Source organism: Colletotrichum acutatum, assembly GCF_030867785.1.
Source record: "Colletotrichum acutatum strain CBS 112980 chromosome Unknown BDZ83scaffold_43, whole genome shotgun sequence".
In the NCBI taxonomy this organism is placed as follows: domain Eukaryota; kingdom Fungi; phylum Ascomycota; class Sordariomycetes; order Glomerellales; family Glomerellaceae; genus Colletotrichum; species Colletotrichum acutatum.
This window is the reverse complement of record NW_026849037.1, coordinates 189551-213492: the sequence shown is the minus strand read 5'-3', so window position 1 is coordinate 213492 and position 23942 is coordinate 189551. Positions and strand designations below refer to the sequence as shown.

General features: G+C 53.3%; 9 protein-coding genes across 9 annotated transcripts; 5 read left to right on the top strand and 4 right to left on the bottom strand.

Moving 5' to 3' along the window:
• Positions 1 to 308: 308 nt before the first annotated feature.
• BDZ83DRAFT_740886 (uncharacterized protein) lies at positions 309 to 1965 on the top strand (the record flags this gene model as incomplete). Its single annotated transcript, XM_060513074.1, has 3 exons — positions 309 to 1136; positions 1198 to 1500; positions 1563 to 1965. 3 exons carry the CDS (start codon positions 309 to 311, stop codon positions 1758 to 1760), a joined length of 1329 nt encoding a protein of 442 aa, XP_060365341.1. The 3' UTR covers positions 1761 to 1965.
• Positions 1966 to 3765: 1800 nt separating this feature from the next.
• BDZ83DRAFT_751892 (uncharacterized protein) lies at positions 3766 to 5388 on the bottom strand (the record flags this gene model as incomplete). Its single annotated transcript, XM_060514117.1, has 3 exons — positions 3766 to 4492; positions 4551 to 4628; positions 4685 to 5388. The coding sequence occupies 3 exons, from the start codon at positions 5386 to 5388 to the stop codon at positions 3766 to 3768; spliced, it is 1509 nt and encodes a 502-aa protein (XP_060365340.1).
• Positions 5389 to 6097: 709 nt separating this feature from the next.
• BDZ83DRAFT_751891 (uncharacterized protein) lies at positions 6098 to 6725 on the bottom strand (the record flags this gene model as incomplete). The annotated part of the gene is made up of 2 exons (XM_060514116.1): positions 6098 to 6135; positions 6413 to 6725. The coding sequence occupies 2 exons, from the start codon at positions 6723 to 6725 to the stop codon at positions 6098 to 6100; spliced, it is 351 nt and encodes a 116-aa protein (XP_060365339.1).
• A 1309-nt stretch (positions 6726 to 8034) lies between these two features.
• Positions 8035 to 9517, top strand: BDZ83DRAFT_309896 (PHB depolymerase family esterase). The gene has a single exon (XM_060502304.1). The coding sequence runs from the start codon at positions 8212 to 8214 to the stop codon at positions 9088 to 9090; it is 879 nt and encodes a 292-aa protein (XP_060365338.1). The 5' UTR covers positions 8035 to 8211; the 3' UTR covers positions 9091 to 9517.
• Positions 9259 to 12119, bottom strand: BDZ83DRAFT_576933 (fungal-specific transcription factor domain-containing protein; the record flags this gene model as incomplete). The annotated part of the gene is made up of 5 exons (XM_060504965.1): positions 9259 to 9978; positions 10036 to 10302; positions 10362 to 11448; positions 11649 to 11665; positions 11835 to 12119. The coding sequence occupies 5 exons, from the start codon at positions 12117 to 12119 to the stop codon at positions 9259 to 9261; spliced, it is 2376 nt and encodes a 791-aa protein (XP_060365337.1).
• A 911-nt stretch (positions 12120 to 13030) lies between these two features.
• BDZ83DRAFT_751888 (apoptosis-antagonizing transcription factor) lies at positions 13031 to 14901 on the top strand (the record flags this gene model as incomplete). The annotated part of the gene is made up of 3 exons (XM_060514115.1): positions 13031 to 13079; positions 13139 to 13241; positions 13308 to 14901. 3 exons carry the CDS (start codon positions 13031 to 13033, stop codon positions 14899 to 14901), a joined length of 1746 nt encoding a protein of 581 aa, XP_060365336.1.
• A 92-nt stretch (positions 14902 to 14993) lies between these two features.
• On the bottom strand, positions 14994 to 15799 carry BDZ83DRAFT_309877 (uncharacterized protein). The gene is made up of 2 exons (XM_060502303.1): positions 15676 to 15799; positions 14994 to 15594 (listed from the first exon to the last, which is right to left on the bottom strand). The coding sequence occupies exon 2, from the start codon at positions 15509 to 15511 to the stop codon at positions 15086 to 15088; it is 426 nt and encodes a 141-aa protein (XP_060365335.1). The 5' UTR covers positions 15512 to 15594; positions 15676 to 15799; the 3' UTR covers positions 14994 to 15085.
• Positions 15800 to 18589: 2790 nt separating this feature from the next.
• Positions 18590 to 20037, top strand: BDZ83DRAFT_751886 (chalcone and stilbene synthase; the record flags this gene model as incomplete). The annotated part of the gene is made up of 3 exons (XM_060514114.1): positions 18590 to 18720; positions 18783 to 19417; positions 19475 to 20037. The coding sequence occupies 3 exons, from the start codon at positions 18590 to 18592 to the stop codon at positions 20035 to 20037; spliced, it is 1329 nt and encodes a 442-aa protein (XP_060365334.1).
• Positions 20038 to 22388: 2351 nt separating this feature from the next.
• Positions 22389 to 23931, top strand: BDZ83DRAFT_576971 (fructose-bisphosphate aldolase; the record flags this gene model as incomplete). The annotated part of the gene is made up of 7 exons (XM_060504969.1): positions 22389 to 22502; positions 22650 to 22720; positions 22803 to 22961; positions 23022 to 23128; positions 23186 to 23241; positions 23297 to 23493; positions 23547 to 23931. 7 exons carry the CDS (start codon positions 22389 to 22391, stop codon positions 23929 to 23931), a joined length of 1089 nt encoding a protein of 362 aa, XP_060365333.1.
• Positions 23932 to 23942: the final 11 nt, after the last annotated feature.

Sequence of the window (23942 nt, the reverse complement as noted above, 5' to 3'; positions counted from 1 at the left end):
AGGTCAATACGAAAAGCCCGAGGAGCTTCCTCTTTTAAGTCCGCCTGCGTGTCAACCAACAACTGAATCTGACCAGCCCCGGGGATAGCGTCGGCCGATGCGACATCGGTCATTTCACAGCCGATTCGTCCGCCGAGTGACAGCACGCTACTAAACGAGACCGCTTCCCGTTTTGATCTAATCAGATGCATCTGATAAGTATTGAGACCATCCGCTTAATCGGATCCTGTCAATGATCATTGAACCACACCTCCCTTGACTATTTCCCACCAACAAGCCCGCGGACTCCGGGTGATTTCCGTTCAGCGATGGACAAGATTAGGAAGGTCGTCCTTTTCGTGAGGCTTGTAGGATACTCGCTACGGCTTTATGCGGACTTTTTCTCGCGATCTTACACCACCAGGAAACTCCCCGCCGGTCCCGCATCAAAAAATGGCGAGCCGATCAACATCGTAGTCATCGGCGCTTCTTTTGCCGGGTATCATGCTGCCAGGGTCATCGCAACCTCCCTTCCCACAGACGGTCCGTACCGACTCATCATCGTCGAACCGAACCAACATTGGCAATTTACCTGGACATTGCCTCGCTTCTGCGTCGTCGAGGGACATGAGCATAAGACATTCATCCCCTATGGCCCCTATTTGCCAGCAGGCTCGGAGAAGATTGTACGATGGGTTCATGATCGCGTATCCACGATCACCGAAAATACGGTGACGATTCAAGGCACGGGAGAGAAGATTCCATACTCGTACATGGTCATTGCGACTGGGTCGGGCGTGGGTATGTCTTTGCCTTCAAGAGTGGGATCAACAGACAAAGTCGAAGGAATCAAGCTGCTGCAGAACTTCCAGCAACGCATCAAAGCCGCCAGAAATCTTGTTGTTGTTGGCGGAGGTGCTGCAGGCGTCGAGCTTGCTACAGATGCCAAAGACCAGTACCCGGATAAGAATGTCACGTTAGTTCACTCGAGAGATGCAGTCATGAATCGCTTCGGTCATGACTTGCAGGCTGAGGCTCTCGCGGGCTTGAAGGATCTCGGGATTGAAGTCATACTCGGGGAGCGGACAACATCCGAAACACCGGTGGATGGCTTCATCACACTTCGCTCTGGACAAAAAGTCGAATGTGATTTCATGGTGAGCCAAGTTTCGAACTTTCAATTTCTGGACTGCCATTTAATGAGTTTCGGACGTCTAGGTGAACGCCACTGGCCAGCAGCCTTCTTCTCAGCTCATCAGCGACTTCGTCCCCAAGGCGATCGCAAAGTCAGGCCGGATCAAGGTCAAGCCAACGATGCAAATCGATGTCGACTCGCTACCGCACATATACGTGTGTGGTGATGTTGCCGAAGCCGGTGTCACCAATCCCAATGCCCGAGCCGCCATGAAGCAGGCCATCTACGCCGCGGATAACCTCATTCTCGCTCTTCAGTCGAAGACGCCTGCCAACATTTACGAGCACTATTGGGCTGACGGGGTTATTAAACTGACGCTTGGTCTTGTAAGTTTTCAACATGGGCGCCTAACTACAAAGTATAAAACTTGAGGTCTAACGCGTCACAGCATAAATCCATCACTGCTTTCGGTATCGGGGACACGGAGCTGCTCTTCCGTGGAAAGGAGAAGGAGGTTACGTTAATGATCGAGCGTGCTTGGACAAACATGGGAGCTAAGCCCTATGAAGACAAGGAGTATGTGACGGGAAGGGCACAGAACAGCGTTGCTGATAAGGCTCTCGAGGTGGCCAACGAAACCGTGTGATATGCAACATCCGGAGCAGCCGGGCGTCACTGGCAAGGGCTTGTTTACGGCGTGTCTAGATATAGAGATGTTTTTTTTTTTTTTTCGCAGTTGAAAGCTAGAGGATACCAGTGCAGATGTTCAGGATCAACCAATACCATGTCTGGTACATCCAGTGACATGATAAGATTCCATTCTCATAGGCTCCGCCTTTTTAGAGCATCGTGAGGTACGGCCTCTCCCACATTCCGGGTGGGACAAGACCAAAGCCTGTCCAGTCCCAAGATCCTAGGTTGCAACCCGCTGTCCGCATATCCCATCAGCTTCGAGAGGCCTGCAGATCTGCCGGCGACACAAGAGCTAAGGGCACTAGTGTGTAGGGTTCAATTTGGCCGCAGGAAACCTTGATCAAACCTCTTGTTTCTGTTGCTTGTTGGCACTAGAAAGGTCAAGCTCTCTTCAGTTGCAGTACCCCAGGCAATCAACTTGTCAATTCCTTCAAATAATATTCGTCGTTCTCTCAAGACCGATTCTTTCGCAAAAGGCTTCTCAGCCTCTGTCGCACAATTCTCGAGATTTATCGTTAATATCACATTTGGCCATGGCACACTGTCACCTTACATTTCGGCCCCGAGTCCTTTTCTCCATGAACACCATCAACCTTAATCCAAAGATCCACCTTCCGGCACCTCCCCTCCTCCTTCTCATTCCACAGCCTCCCACACCGCCAACAAAGACAAAAATTCTCGCCTTGCTTCTTGATCGGCTGCAAGTGCCCATACCACCTCTCATGAACAGCGCATTCCCAGCATCGCCTCATCATCAACGACTTCCGGAACCACGACTTTTCAAATCTCCTCATTCGGTCGCCGAAGCAGTTCTTCTCTAGGATACGACCGCATTCGTAGCACGGCCATCGCCCTCCAAACCCGCGGCGCCCGTAGCGATAGCCGTAACGCTCCGTCTTGTAGAGAAATTGGTTCCGTTGGTGTTTCGGTATGAGGGTTTGGACGTTGAGGTGGTCGTGGAGGAAGTGGTTTGTGGCTGAGAGTTTGAGAATGTCCACGTAGTCCAGGTAAGCGGCAATCTGATAGTGAATATCGAAGGGCAGATTTTGGAACGGACACGGCATTGTATGTGCCGTACCAGGGTCTGGCCCCCTTGCTAAAGCCATGGTCATCGTTGGCAGGATCATGAGTTGTTGTATTTTCTGCAGCCCTCATTCCTTCCATTGGTGGCAATCATTTCCCAAACGCAACTATGAGCCTGCAGATGTTTCCAAGTTTTGCTGGTTGATGACAATGTTTACTCTGATCTGGCGAAAGTCTCGGTCTTCAACTCGTTGCTGCCTGGAACTGCTGATCGCGGTGTAGGAGTCATCGTTACAACCGGCTCAACCGGCCCGGCTTACCGTACCGACGTTACAAGGTAGGACTGATGTATCTCTTGAGAACTGAAGCTTACACAAATTCCTAAATGAATTCCTGTCCTTTCAGATCTGTGGTATCAATACAGCAAAAGACCACGTCGATTGTCTCAAGAATAGGGTTCAGAATTGTTTCCCGGGACTTGATGGTCTCACTCTAAACGTCCCCGCGGGAGGAGGCACAGAAGATTCTTTGAGGCAATTTGTTGTCACCTACTCCAAAGATCAGATTCTCAATCATTTGGAATACTCAGTTAGGTATGCTCTCCCCTCTGACACCTTTGAGTCCAATATCTTCGTTCTCTTAAACCCCTAAACCTTATGGAATGAGAAGTCAACCAATTGTGCAACAGCTCTTAGGCAAACTAGCATTCATAAAAATGTCTCCTCGGTAGTATTCAATACTCAATATGAATACTTTAAAATGCCTTTAGTCAAATAATCATGTTTTCATATACCCATGTAGCCCATTACGCCCCGTACCTCCGGATTCTCGCCATCCACATGGCATAGAGAAGCAGCAGACTCATCCCAAAATTCCGCCATTTTACCACAATACCGATTTGACTCCCATAAGTTCATCTATTCCCCTCGTTATGCCTATGACTGCTGCAACTCATACTCCTTGGGCTTTTTACCGTTGATGTACTCCCATAGTCTGCTCTTTTGGCAAACCTTGTGCCCTTCCACGTCGCAACTGCCGTTTCCAGCTCTCATAGTCCTAGCCATGAAAGTTTCCATCAGAGGCTTTCCTTTGCTCTCAACGACCCGAGTTAGGGTTTCGTTCAGGGGAAAGAGTCTATCGAGATAATGCTGGTTCAACAGGTGACCCAACACGTTGTTCTCGAAAAGTAATCCAGCAAAGGTGTTCTGTCTCTTATCCAGGCGTAGAATGTCATCAACGATTGGCAAGAAAGGATGCCTTCCGTCCATTGGCTGAGGGTTGCTTTGCTCGGCAACCAGAGACTTGAAATGGATAACTCCCCATTGGGATACAAAGTCACCAGTGTTGCCATAATGCTCGATGTGCCCGATAACGTGTTCGTTTTTTGAGGTTTCGGGATCATTGAAATGGTTGGCAGCGTTACCGAAAGTGTAGATCTCCAGCTTATGCAAGGTCTCTCGGCGGTAGTTGGAGAGGAGCCAATCGAGGATGATGCTGCCCTCAAGGCCGCCTTGGGAGTGAAGGATGAGAACGGTCTTGTCTTTCTTCTGCGCAGGGTCCAGGGCAGCTGTGATGAGCGCATAGCAAGTTCTGGTGTCCGAGGTACCAAAGTAGAAGCATCGCTCTAAGAGACACTGGATAAGGTCGAAGATGATTCCAGACCTGCGGCATTATAGTTTAGCGAACGATGCACCTAAAGTCAGATGTTGGTACAACTTACGTTCTGTTATGGACACCTGTGATGGGACGCTGAAAAGTGCGTGATAGTCTGTTGATGTTCCCCTGCAGCCAATGCGAGCTAGTCTCCCGTCAGAAGCATGTTCATGAGCTACAATGTGATCAAGTTGCACTCACCCAACGGACACGCCGTTAAGAAAGATCCATTCTTCGCTGTAGTTCTCGTTGGGGTCCAGCGACTTCCAATTAGCCGCCTCCGGCCACAGAGCATGCTGGGATTTGAGCAAGTTGTTCTCGGTTCCGGCATTGAGCTGTAAGCAGAATATATAGTTGACGAAGATGAATCCGCCGATGTACAGGACGAAGAGCTGGAAGGGAAGGGTAGCGAGAAACGGCAGTGATATTAAGAAAGCGAGTTGCGTCACGATGAGGATGCCGTGTATAAAGAGGCACCAGAGGTTTCCGACCGAAGGATATAGCTCATCCATCTCGCCGGAAGGATAGTAGGGGTCGACTTTGCCTTGGTACCAGGTTTGGATGGCCGAGATGGCGCTGTCGATGGGGCCCCATAGGAGCCATCTGGGCATCCATGACTTGTCGAGCTTTGGGTATCGTACTCCATCTCGCCGAGGATACCATAGGGGAGAGATGACGAAGGGGATGAAACCGATGCATCTAATGAAAAGCACCAAATCATCCCAGAGAAGGCGCCATGGCGGTGCAGTGTAGTATTCGGGCAGCGTGGCCTTGATTTCTTCGGTGTCGCCCGATGGCGAGCGTGGTGATCTCGCGACTGCCAGAGATGTCGTGACGGGGCGCTTGGTTTTGTCGACCGACTGATAGACGTTGACGAAGTGCGCCGATGTCGTTGAGGCCGCCATGGCGAGGAGAGGGACGGGCGTGACGCAGTCTGTGATGACGTACAAAATTCACCAGGTTTATTTAGGTTTGGAATGTTGAAGGGTTCGGATCACTTCGTGATTGACGAGAATTTGGGACATTCGCTTGCCTTTTTGTACCTCCTGCCTACCTGCGTGCGCGCCTGCCCTCTCTGTGTTTCGGATGCACAGTCCCGCCTGCCCCTTGGCACTAGCGGAGGAGGCTGACGACGGTCTTGTCAGAAGAAGCAAAAATTCCTCACTTGACTTGGAATAGTAACATTGAGGCTGTCTTGCAATCACATGCTCTTACTGTTCAGCATTCAACTATTTCACTACCTTGTTGGTTGAATCTGACATAAGAAAGCCACCCATTGGCTGCGATCACTTGAGTTGCCTATCTCAGCCATGCAGTGGCACGCAAATCACAGCGAGCGTGCCCACACGCGACACCATCCCTTGGAATCTGGGCTGCATGATGCGCCATCGCCCGTCACTTGTCAGCCCGGCATCTAAGTCTGATGGGTCGCACTTGAATCCTTGCCGCTGCACCTTCTGCCTTGTCCTGCACCTATGAGCGTACAAGACAGGCTGGCAAGCCGCATTCTCGGCCCCCATCCTCTCTTCATGGTGCGCCTTTTCCAACGGCTATGTCCGTCTGACATAAAACCGATTCACTTGTACGATTCGGTTTCTGACTTGAGGCAGACTCCTACGCAGGTAGACGTCGGTACTTGTTGAAATCGACTCCTGCGATATTAACGTTGTCAGCTTCTGTGGTAAGTTGTGCTGATAATTTATTTCGCCTTTTTCCGTCTAACTCACCTTGTAAGTGTTACCAGGCATGATAGCCGGCCTTGGTGATCGTTATCGACTTGGGATCTGGACGTGCCTCACCATGCCGATGCAATTCAAAGTGAAAGGTCGGTAAGCCACTCTAACCGCCTTCCTCGTAGTCGTGTTATCGAAGTTATATGTTAGGCGAGACAGGGGACCGATGAAGGGAGACGGGATCACCACAACTGACGTTGTGCGGCAGCAGGCGGAGGTGGCGGCCACAGAGCCCCCAGTGCTGCCAAGGCAGCCGGTATCAAGCCCGCTTGACCCTGCGGCTGATACTGAACCTGCGGTTGGTACTGGACCGGAGGCTGATAGGCTGGGGCCGGCGCTTGGTATTGAACCGGCGGCATCTGATACATGCAATACGCCGGCGGAGGGGGATTTTCGGGGTCCGGATCGGGGCCCCTTTGTATGACGACGCACTTGTATACGCCGTAGAGTATGCCACTCCCTACTAACGTGCTGAGCACGGCGATTGTGACTGCTAAACCGGTCTGCATGGCGATGATGTATCTCGTAGGGATTCTTGAAGTAGTTAGGGGGAGGTAGTTAGTCGTTGTTAGTGGTTGTTGCTGCCGGCTGCAATAACGCTGCTGAATGTACGCAGGAAGATGGCGAGTATAGATGCCGGAACCGAGTATAGAGGTCTGAATTCTACAAGAAAATCCTAAGCTGTGATGCGAAGGAGGGATGGGATTTCCGTTTGAACAATGAGTCTACAGATAAGTTGAGCCACTGTATACTCTTTTCTACAGGCTTCGGAGATATTAACTAACCATGACTTCAGAAAATGTTAACGGAGAAAGTTCTCACCACATTTGGGCTTCACCTTATTTCTGGTCTCTGTACAAGGTCCAGAAAACTTGTTTGAAACCATTAGAAGGAACTCCGTACTCTTCCACACAAACATGGTAGAGATCATCCGGCTGTCTCGACCTTTCCGTGGTGTACCTTACCTTGCGGTGAGGTTATGTCAACGATTCCGCAAAGATTGGGTTCAACTTTGAAGGACCTTGAGGACCGGAAGGTACCAACCGATCCCTATAGCCTCGTGAGTATGACAAGGCCCTAAGATGAAGCCTCATGGATCGACAGAGTCAAGGCAATAGATAGCGCAAGTCCCCCGAAAAGCATCCCCACTTCTCACCGGTATCCGGGCCCGGGACGGGGCCGATCGGACTACTTGCGACAGGCCTTTGGCGCGACATGCTCATGCTATAACTCACTCATTTCTTTGCTATTTCTACACTCTCTTCCACAACTGTCTTGTCCGTCATGTACTTAAAATCGGGATACCTCCTCAATCTAATACGCGTACCGAGGTACCCCTGCCCGCGCGGGGTTATGCGAACCGAGGATCGTCCTCACTTGGCTACGGTCCTTCTCCAAAATGAGACACAAACAACACCTTCTTTTTCTGGTTCCGCCTAGATTGGCCACCAATCTCCTTTTTATCCCACCAAGATACCCAAGCAAATCCGTAATATCTATAGGACAAGAGCCAAGATAGATAACCCCCAACTACCGACCATCGTTGCCGAAGCTACGGGCATCTTCCTGATTCCTGGATACTCAGGGGTAATCTGCCAACCAACTTCAACCCAGCAAATCGCAACCTTCCCCTTTTATAGCTTTGAACTTGCCTTTTCGAAATCCACGGTCCTGATTCCCGACTGACTTTCCCCTCCTGACAAGTGTTGCGTAAGAACTCTTTGCTGGTCTCTTTGATGTGACGATACTATACCAAGAGGTGCTTACCATGCGTTAGGTCTCTGCATTGAGCCGAGGCTCTGGACTTTAGGCAAGTCACAACGGCTGTTGTGAGGCATCTCTGACTTCTGATAATCGTTCTCGAGGGTCCAAATCTCCTGTATATAAACAAGCTCATTGTCGATAAACTTTCCATCTGATCTCCGCATCTCCATCTAGAGTCAAGCTCGCAACATCAAGATCCGTAAATCACCACTTACAAAAATCGCGCCAAACATGCATCCCCTCACCCTCTTCGTCGCCGCCCTCCCGCTGGCAACCCAAGCCAACGCAGCCCTCCAGCGCGTCACAAACTTCGGCTCAAACCCAACAGGTCTAACAATGGACATATCCGTGCCCCCAAACCTGTCCGCCTCCCCCGCCATCGTCCTCGCTCTCCACGGCTGCGGCGGCTCCGGCGCGGCCTACAGCCGCCAAGCAGAATACATTCCCTTGTCGGACACAAAGGGCACCTTTGTCGTAATCTACCCGTCCTCCTCCCGCGACTTCAACTGCTGGGACGTCGCCACCACCGCCAGCCTAACCCGCGACGGCGGCGGCGACTCTACGGGGCTAGCCAACATGATCCGCTACACCATCGGCCAGTACGGCGCCGACCCCAAGCGCGTCTTCGTCACGGGCAGCTCGTCGGGCTGCATGATGACCAACGTGCTGACGGCCACGTACCCGGACCTCTTCGCCGCCACCTCGTGCTACTCGGGCGTCGCGGCGGGCTGTCTGGCGGGCTCGCCCGGCTCGAGCCCCATCAGCGCCGATCCCACGTGTGCCAACGGGCTGGTCGTGAAGACGGGCGAGCAGTGGGCCGCGCAGGTGCGCGCCATGTACCCCGGTTATAACGGGAGCTACCCGCGCGTGCAGACGTTCCATGGCACGGCGGACTCGCTTGTCAAGTATCCCAACTTGGCTGAGCAACTTAAAGAGTGGTCCACCATCCACGGTGTAAGCTTTGCAAAGAACAACACCAATACGCCCATTAGTGGTTACACGCAAATGATTTACGGAGATGGGACTAAGCTCGTGGGGTATTCTGCGCAAGGTGTCGGGCACACTGTTCCGGTTCAGGAGGATCAGGACTTGAAGTGGTTCGGCTTGTAATAGCTTTGGTTAGCCAAAAGGATTGAAAACACAGTTGAGGATTGAGCTGATATTGATGCAATGCAATATGTACTGCGTAGATGTCCAAGCAGGCGCTAACTCTTCGCTAGATACATGAAGTGAACAGATTTCTCAATTACGGGATGTAAAGAAGCTGCTCAATGAACACTAGAACATTTCCCTAAAGTGGTTGAAAACGTTGTCCACATATGGATTTGATACAGCAGTGGTCGGCGGCATGCTGGCGTCGGACTGGCTACCAAAACCATCATCCCCGTTGGATGCGAAGCCATTGAGCCCTAAGTATCCCTCGAAAATGCGACTCATCTCGTTTTGAATGCGGACTCCGTTGTTTGGCGACTGAGCCGTGTCCAGGTTCGGTGTTTGCTGTTGGGGTATCGTCGGGGTTGTGGATGAGCGACCGAAAGGCGCAATCCCCGCCGGGCTGTTTGGCATGCGTCCGCCACTCGCAAGTCCAGCCATCGTTAGAGCCGCAGAGCTGTGTGCATCTTCATCTGGTAAGTTGCGAAGACCGATGCTTGGTGCAACTTCTTTGAGCGAACTGATTGTACGCCACAGCCGCTGAGACACCCAACTTTTGGCGGAAAGGTCCTTGACAAGCTCCAGGGCCATGTAGAACTCTTCTCGGCACGTGGAGCTGAACCTCACTGGTGCATGGACAGAAGCCAGGAAGAGAACAGAGATTGCCGATGTCAGGAACTGGTGGTAGAAGACCTGTATCTTACGATACAGGTTCGTGGTATTGTTAAGGTGGCTTAGATAACGGATCGTGTCTTTTGCAAGGTCAACTACACGCTGAGCTTGGGCAAAGTGGCCCATGATGCTAGTTGCGCTATGAAGGATTGGCGTATACAGCCAGATGCGAATCTGCAAACAAGTCAGTATCAAATTCGTAACCGCAATCCCCGATACATCAATACAAACCTGATTAAACCGGAGATATGTCCAGATGCGCAGGCGTTGAAGATTGTACGACGGAGTCGAGGTCATCTGCTTCTCCTTGTCCCAATTGCGAAGTTTGACTTCTTCTGGTACGTTCTCGTACCATTGCAGAATCTCCTGGTCTAACTGCTCCATGTCTTCATGACGGAGCTCACGAGCTAGGACGGGACCAAAGTCTGTGACTTGACGCCAGACCTTAGCTCCCAACCTCGAGTAGCTAATCATAGCGACCAAGTACGGATACTCATCCTGTGTGACCGTGAGTAAAGACACGCCCAGCTGTTTTATGTTGGATCAGGGCGACTCACAGGCATGGGTAGTTCTGGATCAATCTCCTCATCCGGAACGACGAACGGCAGGCCAGTGTTAAAAGCCCACCGCCGGTCCAGAACGTAGGCAGACCAGAAACTGTTCAAAGCATTTTTCCTATCCTCTTCGTTCTTGATTTTCGCGATGCCGGTGGTCCTGTGGATGCCCATCTCCAAGCACAACCTAGTGACTTGGCCCATGACGCGCCATGCCAGAATTTCCTCATTGGCCAGAAATCTGTAGCCAGCAAGAAGACACAGAGCTGGAAGACTCACAAAGTCGACCGCCTCGACCATGAGCTTTCGGTTGAGGACGACGTCCATGCTGTCAATCAGCTTGCACGCTTTCTCGCTGTGCCCGTGCTCTTCCACGACAAGAGCGCAGCTCATGACGATCTTGAGCTGCAATGTCTTGTCGTCGTTGAGATTTGGTGTGATGCCCTGCTTTCGGGCTGATTCCATGTACGCCGTCAGGTGACGGACATGCTCAATGACTGACGGTATCTTGATGACGGGATACATGATGCCGACCTCTTCGTCATGCAGTCGACACAAGCGAATCATCTCGTCCTTGCCAAAGTCCCATAAGGGGTCGATTTGGCTTTCTTGAGGAGGCATGCGGAAAGGACTGTCCTCGGGTACACCCAGGGGCGTGCCTTGTTCATCCTCCCCAATGCCTTTGTAGCCCATATTGTGAATGGTAGTGTTGGCGATGTCCAGACTGTAAGCCATACTGGTGGGGCCACGGAAAGTTGCCTGCTTCGTTTGGGTCAACTCAGGCCGGTGGAGGGGAGACAGCGAGCTCGCCGGGGAGGCCTGAACTGTGCTTGAGGGGAAAGGTAATACTTTGTCCTGGATGGGCGCCAGACGCAGGGTTTCGGAACGGAGGGTATTCATGTTCTGATAGAGGTTATCGACCTGCTCTTGCAAGCGGGCCATCTGCTCCGTCATGGTCTTGTACTCGTCCGAGTCCTTGAAGCTGTTGGAGCAGCAGTTTGGGGCATAGAGGCACTGGAGGTTGAGATTGCCACATCGTTGGCACGGAGTTTCGCCATTGCATTTGATTTTGCGTCTCTTGCATTCGTTACTGTTGGAGAGGGCGTGGGCCGCGTTAGTGATCTTGCCTTTTTATACAGATGAGTTTGGAGACTTGGAGGAGCTCATGGCAGCCAATGATTTGTGTAGGTAGACGGTTGGGCCAAGGTTCTCCAACCACGAAGAGAAGAAGTCGCAATGGTATTCGGCTAGGCGCCATGCCAGACATGACCGGGACGGAGGTATCCTTACCAGGCAATGGATATGTACTGTTACAGCGGCAATTAGCTTTCTGGAGTTCCACAAAGTTTATCAATGACATAGCACACAGCGGAAAGGATGTTCACAGGGAAAGAATGACGAGGACAAGGAGATGATGGGTAGCTAAGGTACTGGTAAAGACTGAAGGAAGTCTGGACAACGGCAAAGACTACGCACCCGATTCCTCTTGCTTCTCTGCTGCTTAGCAGCATTGCTCTCATCCTCTGACTTCCTCTTGGAACCAGTAACAGAGCTTGAGCCAGGCGTTCCAACTTGAGTTGCACCTCTGGAGGCCCCTGGTTGTTGTGCGGAATTGTCTCCGGGGGTCGCGGAAAGGGGGGAATGGACAGAGTGATTGTGTGGAGAATAAGCGGCGGCAGTGGCAGCGCGGTCAGGCGGCAAAGGGACGGCTGCTTGGGTCAAGTAGCGCAAGTCGCTGACCTGCGCGTCAATCTGCTCCATTGCGCATGGCGAGGCCCCTGGCGGACCTGTTTTTGTTTGTTTCTCGCGTTCGATCGTGAGCGACTGTTGAGCGATGGGGAGCAGGCGAGTAATGGCGATTTTCTCCCCTGTTTGTTCAGGCAGGTACCTGGGTACCTCACTGTCCCCCCCTTAGCCTCACTTCTTTTTTCGGGTATCGGGGCTTTCCTGCTCTCAGCTAATCCCGCTGACCTTCACGTGACCGGCTGAGCGTCCGGTCACGCGTTATCTTCATAAATCCCACTTTTACGTGATGCGATCCTTGAACGATTGGCCGCCCTATCGAGGCTTTCATTTCGAATGACGGCATTCTGCCCAGTGCCCAGGCTGTCAACCGAGGCTGAACCGCTCAAGGGCGTGGTATTGACTCCCAGATCCGCAGCCAGAAGATAAGTCTGCCTTGTGCTTGTCCGAGTACCTTACTGGTAATTGAGGGTTGGCTTCCATCCAGCTAATAGGTAGACTACCTAGGTAGACACGGAATCTACTTCCAACACCGATATGTCTTGCGCCTTATCCCAGACCTGGAAGATCCAAGTCCAAAAGGTCGAAAGTTTGAAGATAAAGTCTATAGGGTGTTCCCCAAGTCCCAAAATCGATATTCATTGGCTTGAAACACTTTATTTCTAAAAGATTGAATGTTTCTCGACATCAGGCATGTCCTAGAGTATTACTGAACATGCCGACACCACCTCTGAAGTCTATGTAGGTTGTGGCCAGGCGTGCAGGGGTCCATGGGCTGAGCTTACATAATGTATCAAACTTGCTTGGTGGGGTCCCTGATTCTGCCGCACCTCACCACCAAAAAGTTTCTTGAAGCCCAGAAAATTCACCTAGCATTGCGCAGCGGACCCCTCTCTGAGTTGCCATACAAGCCGTAAACCACATACACGATGTCGGCCCGTAGGAGAACATCCGACTGGGAAGACAAGCCAGCAAAGGGTAAGAGAGAATCTATGAAGAACAACATTGACGTATTGACTCTGACTTTCGTTTTCTAGATCTCGATCCTGAGGCTGAGCACGTCGAGGAGAGCGAAAACGAGAGCGGCAGTGAAGCAAGCGCAGATGAGAATGCTGGCACCGAGCACTATGTCGCAGTCGGGTACGATACACGCCAAACAGAATGTATGCATATATAGCTTGGAGAAGTACTGACCGTCTGTCACAGCAAGAGCAAGCTCCGAGGAAAGGAGAGTGTCTCGCTAGGCCCGAAATACCGCGGCGCTCGCGTCAGCCGCGACGCACTAAACCACTCGAGCGACGACGATGAAAACGAGATATTTGAGGATGCGCAGGAGGATCTGGACTCGAATGGCGAGGAGTACGACGACCCGGACGCCGCCGACTTGGCTGCCGACACTGTAGCCGCCGGAGACGAAGATGTCGAGATCTCGAGCGACGACGCACTCGGCGAGAGCGACGATGAGAAGCTCGAGGCCTTTGCTTTCCGCGGCAGCTCGCAGCCCAAGGATAAGAAGGGAGGCCGAAGCAAGAGGCCCACCGCTGCTGACTTCATCTCCGATGAGGAAGAGGAGGAGGAGGAGGATGACGACGAGGAAGGCGAAGGTGCCGCATTAGATGACGAGGACGACGAGATGGACGACTCAGATGACAACGAAGGTCTGACGGACGGATTGGAAGGGTCAGACGAGGACGAGGAAGACGATTTGGGCTCCGACGAAGAATCTGAGGAAGATTCCGAGGAGGAGGACGACGACGACGCAGAAGACGACAAGCCTCGCGGCAAGTCCTCCAAAGCCGACGCGAGAGCCGAGCAGCGCAGGCTTATGAACGAAGGTTCAAAGGTGCTCGCCGCCTCCATCTCCGCCGCCGCGCAGCAAGACGCCCAAAAGGGTCTCGCCGTCCGTGAGCAGCGCAAGACCTTTGACGGCCTCCTCAACATCCGCATCAGGCTGCAAAAGGCCCTCGTCGCAACAAACTCGTACTCCACCGTCGAGGACGACGAAGAAGAGCAAAATTCTGAACCGTACGAGGCGGCCGAGGAGGCGGCGCTCAAGCTGCTCAACACCCTCGACAGCTTCCGTGCCAGCCTGCTCCCCGCAGAGCTTCAGCAGGCCGGCGGCAAGCGCAAGAGGGGCGAAGCCTTCGACGCCGCGACCTCGAGCCAGGAGATCTGGGAGGGCATCCAACAAGCCGAGGAGCGCGCGGCCAAATACCGCAAAAAGGTGCTCGAGACGTGGTCCAGCAAGACGCGCAGCGCCACGGTGGAGGTCAAGTCGCGCAACCTCATCTCCTCGCAGACGTCCATCGTCGCCTCCCTCGAGGAGCAGCTCCTCTCGGCCGACCGCCTCGTCAAGCGCACCCGCACCCCGCGCTCGTGCGCGCCGGCGCAGGTCGCGGCCAAGGTCAACGAGGACCCGGACATCTACGACGACGCCGACTTTTACCAGCTCTTGCTCAAGGAGCTCGTCGAGCAGCGCACCGCCGACAACGGCGGCGCCGGCGCCTCGGGCGCGCAGCCCACGGTGCGGTGGGCGGCGATGAAGGAGGCAAAGACCAAGAAGCACGTCGACAGGCGCGCGAGCAAGGGCCGCAAGATGCGCTTCAACGTCCACGAGAAGCTGCAGAACTTCATGGCGCCCGAGGACCGCAGGGCGTGGGAGCAGGATGCCGTCGACAGATTGTTCGGCACGCTGTTTGGACAGAAGATGGAGCTCGGCGAGCAGGCTTCTGATGCGGAGATGGAGGACGATGGGGAGGTTGATGCCGAGGAGGCTGGTCTGCGTTTGTTCCGCAACTAGGACTGTGTAGACATGTGAATAGCCAAAAAAGGGTCGCTGGGCATTTAAAAAGTTATGTACATTCATATGAAGATATCCCAAGGGTATAGACTGAGCTACGAGAGAAATCACTGCGGTGAATCTTACATCCATAATCTCAAAAGGTCATCACTGCAACCTCTTCTTCCTCTTCTAACCTCTATCGTCACATAAACACAGTCCTCGCAAATAACAAGAACATGCCAACATGCACCGCGAGATGAACAGCCGGTCCTCCAAGAGTCCTCTGCGTTGCCTTCGCCTCTTCTCCTCTCTCCTTTCCCAGACCATCCACCTCGGGCTTCGTCAACCGCACATAGGCGCGCCAACACGGCCAAACATGCCAAAATGCCAACGCCGCCGCAACCTGCCTACTCATCTCGTCAAACGGCCGCGATACAAAGATGAGGCAGATCAGGTTCGTGGTCAGCAGTAGCCCACCGAATTGCTGCAGCACCAGCTGCGCGGCGGCCGGTGGGTTAGTCAGCTGACTGCCGGGCCTGAGGATGAAGGAGCACGCGGCGGCGGTCTCGATGGCGATGTGGAAGAGGAAGGGGAGTTTGGCTGGTTGCATTATTGGCGGCAGCATCATGTGGAGGGTTGTATCGGTGATGCGTCTAGGTATGTCAGCCCCAGCTCGGGAGCTGAACGTGGTGAGTGTGTGTGTGAGTGGAACTATCTCATGCAGTGAGCTTTTGAGTCTGCATTACTCCCTTGGTTGATCGTTGTAGTTCGTCCATAGTGGCACCTACTTACAGGCTTCAGCCACTGATACTTCTTCCTCTGTTGCTCCGGTGTACGCAGTATTTCCTGATAGAAGAGTGAGAAGGTCGGTCCGGAGTTCAGAATCCGGAGCTGACCGGATCCGCAAAGGTTCGCCGGCGCGGTGAGACTTGAAAGGTTCGGTCGGCCGTGGAGCAACTCAAAAGTCCGAGCGGAGGGATTGATGGTTTTGTTTAGGAAACTTCACTCCGGCTTCAACGTAAGTTACAGTGGCTCTGCTCGCGAACAATGAGTGCGACTAGGCCTTGGTTCTGATGAAGTTAGAGTTTGCCTTCTACTCTATTTTGTCTTTTTCTACAAATGGTCGTTACCTGGATACCTTGCCTAACACACGTGCCTGCGGAAACGAGAATCCTGAAGGATGCTACAAATCAGGCTCAATCGCACTGTCGGCACCGGTACAGAGTATGCGTTCAGATCCATAGCTGTGCCTTACAAAGTTGTACACTACCTGCGATGCTTTATGAGGCCTGGTCAGCTCCATTGAGATGCGTTTGACTGGCTGTCCATGAGGAAAAGGTCAGCAACCCTGCCGATTACGCATGAAAAAGTTATGACATGCACCGCAAGCTTGGTGCCGTGGCGGTCGATGCGGGAAGCTTTAGGAGCCGAGGTTGAGTATTTTAAGCTACTGGGGTTTGTTCGAGCAGCTGCAACTCTTGTAAGGCGCCTAAGAAACCCCCTGTTCTGCTCTTACCCAGGACACGCGAGCGGCGAGCCTGGAACTGATTCATGAATCATGCCGTGTGTCTTTTCGCAAAAAAGCTTCCACAGCTCTTGGCCTGTCTCTCTTCTGTGTATTATTATCAACATTACCAACTTACACGTGTGGATTTCGTGCTTTGCCTGCACGTTGAAAGAAAAGAGATGGCAGCGTGAGCGCGGGCCGCGGGACGGACTCCCAAACAGTTCCGTTTCTAGAAGACAAGGACCGGAAAACACAGGCGGGACGCCTTGTAGGAGAGTGACTTGGGATGGAACACAGTATCGGATGAGACGTGCCGACCTCTTGGTCAAGGCAAGTTTCTCGCGAGGTATGAGACGATAAAAAAAAAAAAAAAGAAGAAGAAAAAAAAATAATGGCCACTAACTAGCACACCACAAATATGAGCAGCGTTCGACCAACCCAGCTCAGTTCCTCGGGTACTTCAACGCATGTCAGATTATGGCCTCCCAATAACCGCATCTTGGTTCCTGACAGCTGGTGGCCGATCCCATCTAGGAACGACCCTTCACACCCACCTTCTTTTGGGCAGTGAAAAAGAGAGCGCGAGGTGCAGATGGCCGCAGCGCATCGCGACTCACGAGCAACCCCCAAGAGAGGCTTCTAGCTTTCGTGCTCTTTTAATCATGTACGAATACTCGTAGCTTCCTTTGCTAGAGCAACATTGCACAGGGATCATCACGCTTGCCAGAGTCACCACGATAAGGACTCCTCCCCTTTATATCCGAGGATAAACAGAATAGGAAGCAAGTATCACTTATCAAGAAGTAACCTAGACAAAAAAACAAAAACTCCACCGCCTCGCCGCCTCGCGTGAGCCCGGCTCCGAAGATTGGATTCAGACAATGTTTCAGTTCCGGGGTTGGCTACCCTACTTTTCACCTCTAACCTTGCAAGCTAACCGCACTGCAGCGTCGCACTGCTGGACCCCTGAGCAGCAACCGGGGACGGAAGTCATTCCGGGGGCTCTCTCGTACATTCCAGGATGAGGCAGAACCCCGAGTCGGGGGAACCCAAGATAGGGTGGGAGAACATGATTGCAAAACGAAACGGTGCAACAACTCCTCCGACTCTCTCTCGTTGGTATCAAGTATCGACCCGACTCGCCCACTACCATTATCGCCACAAGCAAACACGGCGCGTCTCTTGGCCAGCCCCGTCCTGCCGTCTCTCTCTCTATTCCTAAAGTCCATGTGCCCATGGTGTATGGACTTTGGAGAAAGCATCGTGGTCTAAGGCGAGTCTAGTAATCAGCAGGTAGAAAGAGCACCACCATACGGAGAAGGTACGGCAAGGGTAGCTCCTCTTGGCCAACCACTTTTGTTGAGCTCAAGGTGCAACTACGACCGGCGCTTGTGCTTCCTTACATACGGATACCGTCCTCTTTTCCTTCCCCCCTCCACCCCCAGTCGCCTTTGCCTCATCCCACCCACCACGTCCACGGCACCACCACCATCCAAGTCACCAACCACCACCACCCATGCTCAATGCCGGCGTCACTATTATGTTTCCTTAATGCATGACGGGCCTGTCTCTCGTCTATTATCTTTCTTCGCCTCCCGCTCTCTATCCTCTGCCTCTGAACACAAATCTGGCCTCCACCAATTTCACAACCTGACCGACTTTTGCGTTCTACCTTTCCAACACACCTAAAATCGATATGCTAGAGGCCTAGCTAGAGCTTCCCGTACCCGCTTCGCCTTGTCCATCGTTTCTCCCGTTGGCAACATACGAATCGCACCACGTTGGCATAATACACCAGACCAACATTTCTGTCCGCGCTACATCGTTGGTGTTCTCCGTACAATCTGGTAATTCTGTGTTGCCGTTCAGCCGCAGTGATATCATCACTCACAAGACGCACACCTCAAGTACGGATACTAGCCACCTAGCACCCATCTATCCTTGTCTCTCTTGCGCCAAAGCCCATTGCGAGTCGCATATAGCTCTATCCCCTTGCCAAACGCCTCCCGCAGCTTCTTCAGAGCTTCAACAAGCTCTCTCTCTCTCCTTCAACCTGCCATTGACCTTAGACTTTTCCCGTTTGAAGGTCGAATTTTACATAACGCACATAATACACACAAAACGCCACATCCAATCGAGAGGAACAGTCAATTAAGCTACCCCTCCCCCGCATCGCAACTCTCGTACACACAATCCACAATGGCGGCTCCCAACACCTTCGGGGAGCTTGGTCTCTCCATCATTGGCGTCGCCAGCCAGTACCCGCCCTACTCGCTCAAGACGGACTCAATAGACTACCTCAGCAACAAGTTCTATCCTGAATCACCTTCGTAAGCATCGGGTACCGCAGTTGGGCATATTGTTACTGCTTCTGACCACAGTTATCGTGCAGCATGAAAAAGGTTCTCTCCATCAACAGGTTTACCGGCATCGACTACCGTTCTTCCATCGGCACCCACGAGCACGAAGTCGTCAACCAGAAAGACGCCCCCTCCATTGCAGAACTGCACAAGGTCTTCATGAGCGACGGCGTACCACTCGCCGTAGAAGCATCCCGCAAAGCCATCGAAGAAGCGCGCATCGACCTGAGCGAAATCACCCACGTCGTATCGACAACCTGTACCGACAGCGCCAACCCGGGCTTCGACCACTACGTCGTCAATGGCCTCGGCATCACACACCAGGTCGAAAAGGTCCTGCTCCACGGCGTCGGTTGCAGCGGCGGGTTGGCAACGCTACGGACGGCAGCGAACCTGGCGCTGGGACACAAGGCGCGAGGGAAACCCGCGAGGATCCTCTGCGTTGCGCTCGAGGTCAGCACCACCATGGTGCGCAGCGAGCTCAACAGCATCGACGAGTTGCAAGAGACTCGGATCGGCGTCGCGCTCTTCTCTGACTGCGCGAGCGCCGTGGTGCTTAGCAATGGCGTCGGCGAGCCAACGGAACCCGTCTACGACTTGTTGGGGTGGGAGCATAAGATCATTCCCGACACAGACCAGGACCTCGGCTTCGATGTCGATCCTGTTGGTGAGTTCAAGAACCCCATGGTGAAGCAACCAAAGCATCGTAACTAAAGGAATGCAGGCTGGAAAGTGATTCTTACCCCACGAGTACCGAAGCTCGCATCGGCGGCAATCCCGTCGACGTTCGCAGAGATGCTCTCTGACGTACCATCACTGCCACCGAATTATCAGAAACCCGAAGACTTCGATTGGGCGATGCACCCCGGAGGCGCGACGATCTTATCGGGGGCAGAGACGACGATGGGCATCACATCGTACCACATGCGGGCGAGCTACGACACATATATCAATCACGGAAACTCGAGCTCGGCAACGATATTCAGCGTTATGGACAGGCTGCGATCCAAGGACATGGATGCCGTAGCACCGGAGGGCCGAGCCCGGGACTACGTGGTGGGGTGTGCGTTCGGGCCGGGAATCTCGGTGGAGATGTGCATGCTGAAGCGGAACATGCGGGCGCGAGACGCCACGGGGCTGCAGACGCCACCGGAGACGGAGAGCGAGGGCAGCACTAGCGAAGCTGGGGATGATGGCGGGGTGCGGTCGGAGGAGCGGCCATCTTCGGGGCGTCAAGCGGACCAGACCTTTGTTGCGGAGGCAATGGAGGAGCTTGATCTCGACTGAGGGGGGGTTGGGAAGCTGGGTTCGGAGAGGGTACTCTGGTCTGGAGCGGGAGGTCGTATATAGCGAGGCGAGAAAGAGCAGGACGTACGGATACATACCCATGACTTGACGGCGCTAATGAAGACATGGCAAGGCCGCAGAGATGGCTGAGGTGGCCAGCGTTCCCGTGATGGAACACTGGCGAAGATGACGAGTGCTAGATATTGGTCAAGACGGCGGTAGAGTTGAATAGACGAGGTCGAAGAGATTCCCAGGTTCGGCGCCATTCATTGGTTAATAGGTATTGAAATGTCGCGGAGCCATGACATGGCAATATGCAAGCTCGTGGTTTGCACCCGAGATTCGAGATTCGAGTTCGTGTATGCGCCGGAAGGTGGACAGGCAGGTTCTTGGAAGTGGAGAGGCACGATATCAGAGACACGAGATGAGCCGAACCGTGGGTAATTCTTCCGGCAATGAAAGAAGACATTGCGCCCCGGGGGACGGTTGTGCCGAGGAAAGAATGGCGTCGATGGGTGTTTTGAAGGTGTGCAGAGTCGATTTTCGGCGGACAAAGGATGGAAGCTGAATACGATCCCGCATCTTTCCGGGCCTTCGGCAATGGGCTAAGGCTGGGGGTGGAAACGTGAAGGCGCAGACGGGAAGCGGACGGGATGAGCTCATGGTCCCCGGGGAGAGGTTATCGTCATGGGGCAGCGCGATTGGTCTGGCTTTTCCGGGGCCCGGCGCACATGAGGTAAGGAAATGGTCGTTCGGGATAGCATGGGTTGGGTGTGGGTAGGATGGAGGGGTTCTGAGACGGAGATTCGTTGTTGCGGGTGACCCTAGAATAACATCAGTGCCGAGTATCATCTTGGTTTCCCACCTACCAAGTATCTGAGGTGTAGATGGGAAAATTACACCGAGAATCGGTCTCGGTGAGACGTCACCCTGCGTGATGATAATAGTCGCAACCCTAGAGGTCAGAGGATTTGAGTCATTCGATGGGCGACGGGGCTACTACTGTACATTAAATATCGCAGTGGTGGACACGAAATAATAAGGCCGAGAGATCTGGAGGTGGAAAAGTCAAATGCCATGATTGTCAGCAGTCTGCGCCCCGGCCATTGGCGGTGTCGGCGAGCACCATGGCAGGCAAAGCGCACCGTTTGTCCAGGTTCAGGTGGTCTGTTGCAGGCGGTTTCGGTGGTGTCAGGTCTAGGCCCCCGCCATTATTGATGGCTCCTTGACCAAAACAGACCAAAAAAAAGCAGAGGCGACGATTGGATCCCTGCAGAAAGTGGTGCAGTATCAATTTTTTGACGTCAATTTGATGGCTGGGTGGGGGGAGGGGTTACTCGCGTTTGACGTGGTAAGAGGAAATAGAGGGGCTGTTCGTAGCTGTCCGAAGTACCCCTCTTGCTGTGCACTCGGTCGAGGTACTTGTGCTCTCTGCCCCTCAACAACTCACGGTGTTCCATTGGGTTGAGACAGGCGCAGTGTTGTTGATGACTTGTTTCTCTCAATGGAAGCATTGCTCAGATTCAGCCACAGGTCAAACCGTTTGCTTGCTGTCATGGTGTAAAGTAATTGTGTAAAAAGGAAGATGCATTGCCTAATGCCCTTTACCTAATATTCTTCATTATGTCACAGGTCAATGTTTGTGACTGATGTACAATTCCAGACGGAAGGTGCCATGGAAGGCAGATACATCGACTTCCTCCCATTACTGGAGTGACCAAAGACCAAAGGCAGGAAAGAACGAGGGACCATGGGATGCTCGGTGGACGGTGGTACCTCCCTCAAAGGATTGAAGCTGGCAGAGCGGAGCTCCTCATGGACGGAGTAAGGTACCTCAGAACCAGCAGGTAAAGTACTCCCGCTCGGAGCAGTTGAAGGGGAAACCACGGCCAAATTGGTCTCATCCATGTACCTTACCTCGCACCTCACGCAACACGCCCAGCCAACCAGCCAACGCTTGGTCAAATTGGAAGAGGTGGGAGAGCACCCGCCGGTAGCTGGACCGATGCTTGGCCGTAGGCGTGGCCCATGGACGGACGGTCAAGGTGGACCGGGTCTGGCTGGCTTGGTACAGTAGCTGCAGTACACTGGACCAGTCCTGCTCAGCCCGAGTAAAATCCCGCTCGTGGGAATCAAACATAACTCGCCCGCGTCCACATCAACCCCGATCCAAACCTTCCTGTTGATTTTTCTCCCTCTTCTCCAATACCTGTCCCTGCATATTCTCTCACCTTTTACTCTTCTGCCTCTGAGCATCAAGTTAGAACAGTCCGACTCTACTCTGGACAAGTTACTATTCGCAATCAACCTGAACATCTTTTCTACCCCACGTCAGTACCCCGCCATTCACAATGGGTCTCCTGTCAGAGCTCAACATCAAGCCTGGTGTCGTCTACGGCGATGACCTCCTGAAGCTCTTCAACTACGCCAAGGCCAAGCAGTTTGCCATTCCTGCTGCCAACGTCGTAAGTAGCTTCTCTTTGGCTCCTCCCATCATATCAATACCAATCTTGCCAATCCTATGACGCGCCCCGAGTTGGCGCCGTGCGGTCCAAGAATGGAGGGGAAATAATATTCGGTGACAATCGGCTAACAACGACCCCGCCTCCCAGACCTCCTCTTCCACCGCCGTTGCCGCTCTCGAGGCTGCCCGTGAGGCCAAGTCTCCCATCATCCTCCAGACGTGCGTACAACCCTACACCGATCCCCTAGATCCAAGATCAGCCACACCATAGACTTCAGCAAGATATCTGATAGCTTTGCAGTTCCCAGGGTGGTGCCGCCTACTTCGCCGGCAAGGGCATTCCCAACAGCGCCGACAAGCAGGAGGCTTCCGTCGCCGGTGCCATTGCTGCCGCTCACTACATCACCTCTATCGCCCCCATCTACGGCGTTCCCGTCGTCCTTCACTCTGACCACTGCGCGTAAGTTTCGAGCATAACCATCTAATTTCAAAGACCCAGCAAACTGACCTTCTACCATAGCAAGAAGCTTCTGCCCTGGCTCGATGGCATGATCTCCGCCGATGAGGAGGAGTTCAAGCGCTCCGGCCACCCCCTCTTCTCTTCCCACATGATCGATCTCTCCGAGGGTATGTAATCGAGTCCCAATCTCGCCCTCCCCAAGACCATCACTAACAAACACATAGAGGATGTCGCCTACAACATCGAGACCACCGCCAAGTACCTCAAGCGCTCTGCTCCCGTAAGCTACAAACAGGACCTTTTTTTTGCGCCTGCCACTAACACGTTGCGCACAGATGAAGCTGTGGCTCGAGATGGAGATCGGTATCACCGGTGGTGAGGAGGACGGTGTCAACAACGAAGACGTCGACAACAACTCACTCTACACCCAGCCCGAGGACATCTACGCCATCTACCAGGCCCTGAGCCCCATCAGCCCCTTCTTCTCCATCGCTGCCGGTTTCGGTAACGTCCACGGTGTCTACAAGCCTGGGTAAGTCGCGTGTGCCTCCAAAACCTCCACCCCACAGGCCTAACCCATTGCAGCAATGTCAAGCTTCACCCCGAGCTCCTCGGCAAGCACCAGGAGTTTGTCCAGCAGAAGCTGGGCACCGACGACAAGAAGCCCGTCTTCTTCGTCTTCCACGGTGGTTCCGGCTCCGCTGTCGAGGAGTTCCAGAAGGCCATCTCCTTCGGTGTCGTCAAGGTCAACGTCGACACTGACTTGCAGTGGGCCTACCTCACCGGTATCCGCGACTACGTCACCAAGAACATCGACTACCTGAAGACCCAGGTCGGCAACCCCGAGGGTGACGACAAGCCCAACAAGAAGAAGTACGACCCTAGAGTCTGGGTCCGTGAGGGCGAGAAGACCATGAAGGAGCGCGTCAAGCAGGCTCTGTTCGACTTCAACGCCAACGATGTTTTGTAAAGGAAGAGTTA